The sequence below is a fragment of the Neovison vison genome, chromosome 7, assembly GCF_020171115.1.
Source record: "Neovison vison isolate M4711 chromosome 7, ASM_NN_V1, whole genome shotgun sequence".
Lineage (NCBI taxonomy): Eukaryota > Metazoa > Chordata > Mammalia > Carnivora > Mustelidae > Neogale > Neogale vison.
The window spans coordinates 50276443-50284751 of NC_058097.1; the positions used below are offsets into that span (position 1 = coordinate 50276443).

The 8309-nt window shown below is 57.1% G+C and overlaps 1 protein-coding gene across 2 annotated transcripts; it reads right to left on the minus strand.

The window, feature by feature from the left end:
- Positions 1 to 1118: 1118 nt before the first annotated feature.
- On the minus strand, positions 1119 to 8092 carry SPIB (Spi-B transcription factor). 2 transcript variants are annotated; one of them, XM_044256806.1, is made up of 6 exons: positions 8014 to 8092; positions 7061 to 7088; positions 5399 to 5471; positions 4898 to 5112; positions 4372 to 4522; positions 1119 to 3175 (listed from the first exon to the last, which is right to left on the minus strand). In XM_044256806.1, exons 1-6 carry the CDS (start codon positions 8034 to 8036, stop codon positions 2877 to 2879), a joined length of 789 nt encoding a protein of 262 aa, XP_044112741.1. In that variant the 5' UTR covers positions 8037 to 8092; the 3' UTR covers positions 1119 to 2876. The 2 variants fall into 2 exon arrangements, with proteins under 2 accessions (XP_044112741.1, XP_044112742.1); XM_044256807.1 differs by lacking the exons at positions 4898 to 5112; positions 7061 to 7088; positions 8014 to 8092 and having other exon boundaries at positions 5399 to 5464.
- Positions 8093 to 8309: the final 217 nt, after the last annotated feature.

The following is an 8309-nucleotide window of genomic DNA, read 5'->3' on the forward strand; positions in this document are numbered from 1 at the left end:
GAGAGCACATCTGAAGGCCCGCGGCCGCGGCCACCTAGAACCCGGGATTGGCCGCGTGCCTCTCCTGGGACCCAGCCGGCCGGCTCCACTCGACGGTTCCCGGAGCGGGCGCGGCGGGCACTGGACGCGGGGGAGGGGGACGAGTGCCCCCCAGCGGGGCGGGTGGGGAGACCGGGAAGGCCCTGGAGAGCTGCCCGGACGTTGGCGCCCTTCCCGGCAAGGGGACCTGTGGCTTTCAGAATGGGGGTGGTGGTGGCAGGACGCCGGATGGGGGGAGGTGAAGAAGGCCAGAAGCGGGGGGGGGGGTGGCGGTGAAGAGAGGGGTCTCTGAGAGACAGTGGGTGTTATAGGGAGGAAGGCGAGGTGAGTGTAAGAGGGAGTAGGGAGTGGGGGTTTGGGGTTAAGGCGGAGGATGGGAGAGGAAGTAACTCCGGCGGAGGGAGCAGGTTTGAGTGAATACAAGTCCCTCCCGATTTTCTTCCTCTCGGTCTCCCCCTTCCCGGCTCTTCCAAAACCCCCTGTGAGCCGGAAACTGCCCCGCCTCCGTGGAGCGCCAAGCCAACCCGCCGCCAGCCTCTGTATGATGTTGCGGGTTGCTAGGCAGACAGCCACACCGCTCCTGCGCGCCCAGCTGGGTGGTGTAGTGGCTGGAACCAGAGCGCAACGCGCCGCCGGGAGCCTCCCGCCTTATCTGCCTGTCCGAGTGCAGTATCCAGACGTACAGAGAAGGGCAGAAATTCAGAAGGGGGACAGACACCTTGACGGAAAGGGGAGCAGGGAGACAGTGGGGAAGAAAGGGAGAAAGCCTGGCTGTCTCATCCCGGAAGAAGAGGCGACTCATGATCTCAGGGTTGTGAGTTGGAGCTCCAGGTTGGTATAGAGATTGGTTAAAAATAAAAAATCTTTATAAAAAAGAGAGACAGACAAAAACTGAACGGAACCAGCAGTGTCTGCATCTAAAGCCCTTTACCGCGGCCTTCAAAGCTCAGCCTAATGCAGCGCTGAACGCCTCTTCCATCCCTTCTCGTGGTCCGCCCTGCCTCCGCCTGTGTCTCTGCCAGTCAGCAGGCCTGGGCCGACAGAGAGCCATCCCTAACAAAGGTCCTAGGAAGCCTGTCTACCTTGATTTGTTTTATTTTATTTTATTCCACACTTGGGGTGATGATGATAGTTTTTGCAAAAGGTACCTCATTTGCAAGAGGAAGCCCTGGGAACATTTTGTCCCTAGCACTCCCTTCCCACCCTGCCCCCATTCCAGTGTGAAGTGAAGGTGTGTGCTGTCCTTTGGAGGGACATAAGGACCTTTTCCCTCTCTGGGTCCTTGAAGTTCCTTCCTTGTCCTCTTCCTCCTGGATGTCAATGAATGGGTGGTGGATAGATTTCCAGAAGATGCATCAAAGGCTCAGCAGGGCTGCAAGGGACTTTTTCTATCTTCCTTCTCCTCCTCCTCTCCCCTTTCACAGAAGGGACAAACTGAGGCCCAGAAGCAGCAAGTCTTTCATCCTAGATCACGAAGACTCAAGGACTGAGATTCTGGCATTTTAGCCCACAGTCTGTGACACCCCCACAGGGTTCAAATCAGAGCTCCCACGGTGAACCCAAGCTTCACCTCCGTGGGTTCACACCAGGGCTGAAAACACAAATGGTCAGGGGCCAATAGCCGACTGAGAGAAGCCACTGGGGGTCTGACAGCCAGGGGCAGTGGGGACTGGGACAGACTGGAGAACAGGCACCCCGTTAAGGGTGCCCGGCACCCTCCTCCAGCCTCTCTGCACCGCAAAGCTGCCCACCTTTGCTGGATCGTGCAAAGTCTGAAGGGAAGGAGTTTGTAAAATCTCCCTCACTGCTGCAGGGAACTAAAGAAGGACCCACCACCAGAGATCTGATTTGCCCCAAAGGGAGCTAGAGGGGTAGAGGTACCAATGTGAGACCTCTGGTTAGAGATGACATGCGAGAGCTGCCAAGATCACCCAGAAATCAGTTGACTGGCCAGAATGACCTCTAGCTTGACCCTACAGAGGGCACCCCAGGAAGAGGAGGGTCCCTGTGAGAACTCAGGTCTGCTAATGGGGTCCCCAAAGGGGCAGAGCAGATAGGGGATCCCAGGGAGGCCCCAGATGTGATTGGACAAGACAGAGTTCACTGAGGTCTCCCATAGACCTGACAAGGTTGTTTTTAGACATGCCTAAAGGATCCCAGAGGTACCCTGGATGTGATTGGAGAATTCCAGACACACACACAAAAAGTGATAGCACAGTGGTTCCAGAGAATTGGGGGATCTCAAGATGACAAACATATTTTGGGGAATAGGACAAGAGAGTCACAGATGGGCATAGAGATTTGAGGCACGATAGAGGGTTTCCAGAAGGCCCCAGACAGAAGTAGGAGATCTCAGATCTAACAGGAGAGTGTCAGACATGAGAAGGGGATCCCAGAGAGACCCTGGCTGAACGGGGCTTAGGGTTACAAGCAGCAACCCCCTCCCTGTGTGATGAGCTGTGAGCTCACCCTCCCCAGATGAGACTGAGGAATCCCAGACACACAAGGGAGCTCAGAGAGCTTGGTTGGACGATCTCTACACCACAAGGCGATCTGGAAGCAGGGTCCTGCCCACCCCCTCAGCACAGACAGAGTATAGTCCTCCATGGGTTCTGTGACCCAAGACACGAGGATCCTGGCGGATCCCGAACATGACAAGGAAATCCCAGAGGGGCCCCAGACATGACTGGGGTGGGGTGGAGACCCTGGGCAAGAGCTTAGGGATTATGGCAGCCCCCCACCCCCAACAGCGTGGGAAATCCACGGGTCCTATGACCTAGAGTGTGGGGACACCAACGTGACGCAGACGCGGAGCCCGGGAGAGCCCCCCACTGGGCTCAGGCCCGGCGGGCGGCAGGCAGCAGCGCGCTGTCGAACTGATAGGTGAGCTTGCGCTTGACCTTGCGGATCTCTCCGGTCTTGGCGTAGTTGCGCAGGGCGCGCGCCAGCTTCTGGTAGGTCATGCGCTTGCGGTTGCCCTTCTGCTGGCCCCAGCGCCGCGCCAGGAGCTCCTTGTGCTTGGAGGAGAACTGGAAGACCCCGGCGCCTGGCTCCACCCACCACACGCAGTCGCGCATGTCTCCGCGCGTCAGCAGACCCAGCAGGAACTGGTACAGGCGGAGCTTCTTGCGGGTCCCTGCGGTGGTCGGGGCACGTTAGGGGAGCGAGCCTTGGGGCGCCACGCCTCCCCGCCCCCTCCGCTTCACTCCTCCTCCCAGGCCCCCAGCAAGCCTCAGTCTCCCAGCCGAGAGCATTGGGACGAGGGAGGAGGCATCTGCCTGGGTTCTCCTTGGGCCACCCCCCTCCCCATCGGAGTCAAGCCTCTCTCCTCCCCGAAGCTGTTACCCCACAGCTCCCATCCCCCTGCCTTGCTTTATCTTGGGGACCTGCATCTCTCCTCTGCTCTGCTGGTGGTCCGCACGTAGTAATACGTGTCTGCCGTGCGTGTGGAGGACAGGATCCGTAGAATGGACTGCCAAGGCCCCTCAGAGGCTTATAACGGGGCGCTGAGTGGTGGTGAAGAGATCTGAAGTGGGTTTGAATGCGCCTAGCCATTTCTCAGCCCCAGAGGGACTGGGATCCTGGAAGGATTTGCAGGTGTGGCTGGGGTCTCTTTTTTGCTCCTACCAACAGCAAAGACCCCCACGAAGCCAGAGAGGGGCTGTTCATAGCAGGCCATTGGGTACCAGAACCCCAGGTCTGCCATTTCCCAGCAGTGACCTTGAGCTGGCATTTCCTCAGCTGTAAATGAGGCGTGTGTGTGTGTGTGTGTGTGTGTGTGTGTGTGTGTGTGTGTTTACAAACCTCTGTGAAGCACTTAGTTCTAGGCATTTACAGTTAAGAGCTTATTTTATCTTCATCAGAAGCCCAGGAGATGGGGCTGTTGCTACTGCTGCCCATTTTACAGATGAGAAACCGAGAGCCAGGTAGGGAAAGTAATTCACGATCCTACCGGCCCAGGAACAGGGCAAACCACAGGTCAGTCACATGTGCGGAAACAGGGGTTCCGGGGAACCTGTGTTGATATGATTGTGTCCATTGCTATCGTGTCTGTAAAGGATGGAGACATACTGACTGCTCTGTGCCAAGCACTGCTCTCCTTCACCCGTATTATCGCACTTAATCCCCACACACCAGTAATAGACACTTACGTCATCCCCATGGTAGATAGGAAATTCAGGCCAAGAGAGGTACAGTCATTTGCCCCAGGTCACACAGGGAAATACCCTCATCACTGGAGTATACAGTAGGTGCTTGAGAAGCGGGGGGTTCCTTTAGCCCCTCCCCCATCTCCTCTTGGGGCCCCACCACACCCCACTAGCTCCTACATACCTGCCTCAGATGCCCTCCCCTCAGGGCCAGCCATGAGGGCCTCATCCGACTCGCTGTCTGAAACTTCCAGGGCTGGGCTGTCCAGCAGGAGGTCTTCCTCCTCCGACAGCAGAGGGCTGGGGTACGGGGCATACGCCGGGGGGCCCATGGTCTGCAAAAGGTCAAGATCACCTGCAGTCCAGGGACCCCCTTTCCTCCCTCCCTCTGCTCTTCCTCCGCTTCCTCCTCCTGGGTCCTCACTGTGGACTTCCCCACTGTGCCCCCCCTACCCTTTACAGCCTGTGCTCTGGCCTCAGTTCCTGTCTCCATGGCATGGCCAAGGGATACCCGGGCCCCCTCCCTGAAAGTCTGCCCAACCCAGAACATGGCTTCCCGTGCAGCTCCTTGCCTGACATCCATGCTTCTGTTGGCTGGCCCGTGCAATGGAGCAGAAATGGTACTTAACCCAGAGGCTTTCACACGCTGCCTGGCATCTAGGAAATCTCGAGCCGATGATGGGAAAGTTAATCGTGTCCCTGCCCCTCACCTGGCTGGTGAAGTCCTCCGTGGGGTATGCTGGGAAGCTGGGCCCCGGGGCCTCTACACTGGGGGCTGGGTCCAGGCTCCCCACGGGGCTGTAGGTCGAGGGTCCGTAACAGAGCTGGATACCTTGAGGATGGCTGAAGTTGGCCACAGCTGGGTTGAAGGCTTCATAGGATGTGGCTGGGACAGCTGGACTGAGGTCCCAGCCCCACAGGGAGTCTGGGAGAGGGTGGAAGGGCACTGAGTCAGAAGCCAGGTCTGGCCTCAGCCCCACCCACTCGAAGCCCCCAGCACAGAGAGGCCATTGTAGGCCTTGCAAATGTTTTTCCCCAGAATTTGCATGGGCAAGAGGGTGGCTGGGAGAGGAAAAGGGGGGAGGTCTGGAGACCTGGGCTAATCTTATCCTGCTGAACTAGGTGACATCCTCCCCTGAGACTCAGCTCCCCCATCTGTGAAATGGGCCCAAGGTCCAGGTCAGGAGGATGGCTAGGGCAGGGCCACTCACCAGAAGCCCCCTCTGAGTCAGGGTAGCTGGGGTGTTTGCAGCTGTCCAGATCATAGAAGACACCATCTGGATACTGATAGGTGGGGGGAAGAGGGGTCATCCCAGGCTTTGGGGAGCCCCCACACCCATTCTGGGCCAGCAGAAGGGTTCTGACAAGGGAGAAGAGGGGAAGGCTGGGAGATGGACAGAAAGAGCCATAGAAACCAGGCACCAGAGACGGGCAAAGAAAGAGACATACAGAGATACAGAAAGCAGGGACACATATACACACCACAGCAGGAACACACACACACAGAATGAAAGACACAGCAGGAGAGGTGCAGAAACCCCGAGACCCAGGGTCTCACAGACATCGCAGCCAGCACCTGCTAAGACCGTGAGCTCCTAGGAAGGTGTGGGTAAGGCAGGGAAGAATTCCCCCAGGCGCGCCTGTCCCAGGGATAGAAGTGTTTCTACAGAGGCAAAGAAAATCTCAAAGCTTCTTTTATCCACTTATCTATCATTTTGATCTACCCCTCAAGAATCATGTTTAGCCATTATAGTCAAGACCAAGTCTAGACATCCAGATGTCCCCACAGCCTCACTCCCAGGTATTACCCCATGGCACTGAAAACATAGGTCCACAAAATAGCCTTGTTCGAGAACAATCAGAGCAGCTTTTCCAAGAGCCCCAAGAGAGAAATAGCCCATGGACAGGAGAGTGGATAAACAGGTGGTCGTGGCGTGTGTGTGTCGCGGGGCAGGGGAACAGCAGAGCACTATACGACAGAGAAAAGCAACCAAGGCTGGAGCACCTGGCTGGCTGGCAGTAGAGCATGCAACTCTTGATCTTGGGTCATAAGTTCGAGCCCCACATTGGGGACAGAGTGTACTTAAATACCACAGCAAAACAATGCCCAATACAGAATGCTGATGAAGGAAGCCAGAGCCAAAGGGGACATCCTGCCTGATACACTTCATATCGAGGTCAAAACCAGGCAACACAGATCCATGTTGGAAAAGATCCCAGCGGGGTGGGGTGATTGTTGTTTGGGAATCTTCCAGAGAGATGGAAACATTCTATGTCTTGGTCTGGTTAGCTGTTACACAGGTGTGTGGAACGTGAAATGTCACTGGGCTGCACACCAGATCTGCCACTTTGCCAACTTGTAGGTAATACCTCCATTTTTTTTTTTTAAAGCAAAAAACTCATCAAGTTGAAGCAAGGTGGGACATGCTGGCAATGGGGCGTGGGGAGTGAGCGAGGTTTTCGTTCTTGGACGGGGTTGTGGGTTATGGATGGTGAGAGCATAGTATTCTGTGTGTCTGAACTAGTAGACTATGCTTTTGAGAAAACAATTAGGCAAGGAAGAGAAGGAAAGAAGGAATTGATAGGTTTGCTGAATGTGGGGTGGGTGGAGAGACACAAAGCCAAAGACACAAGGACCCCCATTCTTCCCCATGACAGGAAGTGGACCCAAAGTCTGAGAGCTGGCAAGAGCTGGCAGAGAAAGGTCCAGGAAGGAGATGGGCAGGTGAGGAGGAGGGTACTGGTGGGAGATATGGAGGGAGTCAGAAAGACAAAGTGACAGGAAGGAATGGAAGGGGAAACTGAAGCAGGGGGGTCAAGGTGGGCCATGTGGGTCCCCTCTACCCTCCCTGGTCCCCAGGGCTCTGACTCACCAGACAGCTGAAGTGTGGCCCGTCGAGCCTGGAGGGGGAGAGACACAGGGGCATGTCAGGGGTGCCTTCAGCCTGGAGTCTCAGGGTGGTTGGGAGGCAGTGGGGGAGCCGGAGTGGGGAGGCGGCTGCAGCTGTGACCACCGCAGCTCTTCTGCTGCGTGTCCTTGTGTGAGACCAGCCCCACCACACTCGAGCGGGACAGGAAGTGGGGGGTGGGGGGACAGGCAAATGTCCCCCCTCCCCTGGGATTTGCATAGGCAGGGGCAGGTTGGGGGGCAGGGAAAGTGAGGGAGAGAAAGTCCCTGGAGAGGTGGTGTGGGCACCAGTGGGCTGATGGGGGCAGGGAGGGGCCTCCGTCATCAAGTCCATTAAATGGGTCCACTCTGGACCAGAGGAGATGGAGAGCCACTGGGCAAGAATGGGAGGAAAATGTGGAGAGACACATTCACTGATGCAGGAAGCAGCTGAGTCCCAGAGATCGCCAGAAGGGGCTGGGGGAGAGACAGGGAGATAGCAGGAGAGAACAGACAGACAGAGGAAGAACTGGAAAGAGACCGGGGCAAAGACAGAGGCAGAGAGGGAGCAAGAGGCAGAGGATAGAACCCCAGAAACAAAATGATGTGATGAGCAGCAGAGTGGGCAACAAGTGAGGAAGCCAGAGGTTCAGCAAGGCCTGATAGGGGGTGGGGGGACAGACAGGCCTGGGGGGCTGCCTGGGAGAGGCAATTAGCCGGAGGGGAGGCAGGCATCCCAAGGAGAGATTTTCGATGTTTGAGAGAGACAGGGGTAGGATGGAGGAAGGACACCAAGTAAGAAAAGGAAGAGATCTAGAATGGGCAAAAGGCAGGGGGAACCCCCTCCCTCCCACCCCCCCTGCCCCCTACCCCTGAGGGAGACCTGGCAGAGGGTCCTAAGGGCAGGAGGACCCCTTCCTTTAGGGAACCCCCACTTACTGTGCAGCCTCCAGAGCGAGCATGGTGGTGCTGGGCTGGGTCTGCTGTCTGCTTCAGCCACCACCCCTATTTATGCCTTGGCCCAGCCCCCTGGGGGGGGCAGGGGTGCCGGCTGGCCTGCACTGAGCACAGCCCTCCTCGAAAATCCCCTCGGGGAGGGTCAGGGGAGGGGGCTGGATTGCACAACACCTTGGTCACATGGTGGAGAGGGCAGGCCCAGGGCCCATCTGGATTTGGGGATCCCCACAGTTGGGGTAGGAATGGGGGGCTGACCCTGAGTGGTGGAGATGGCAGAG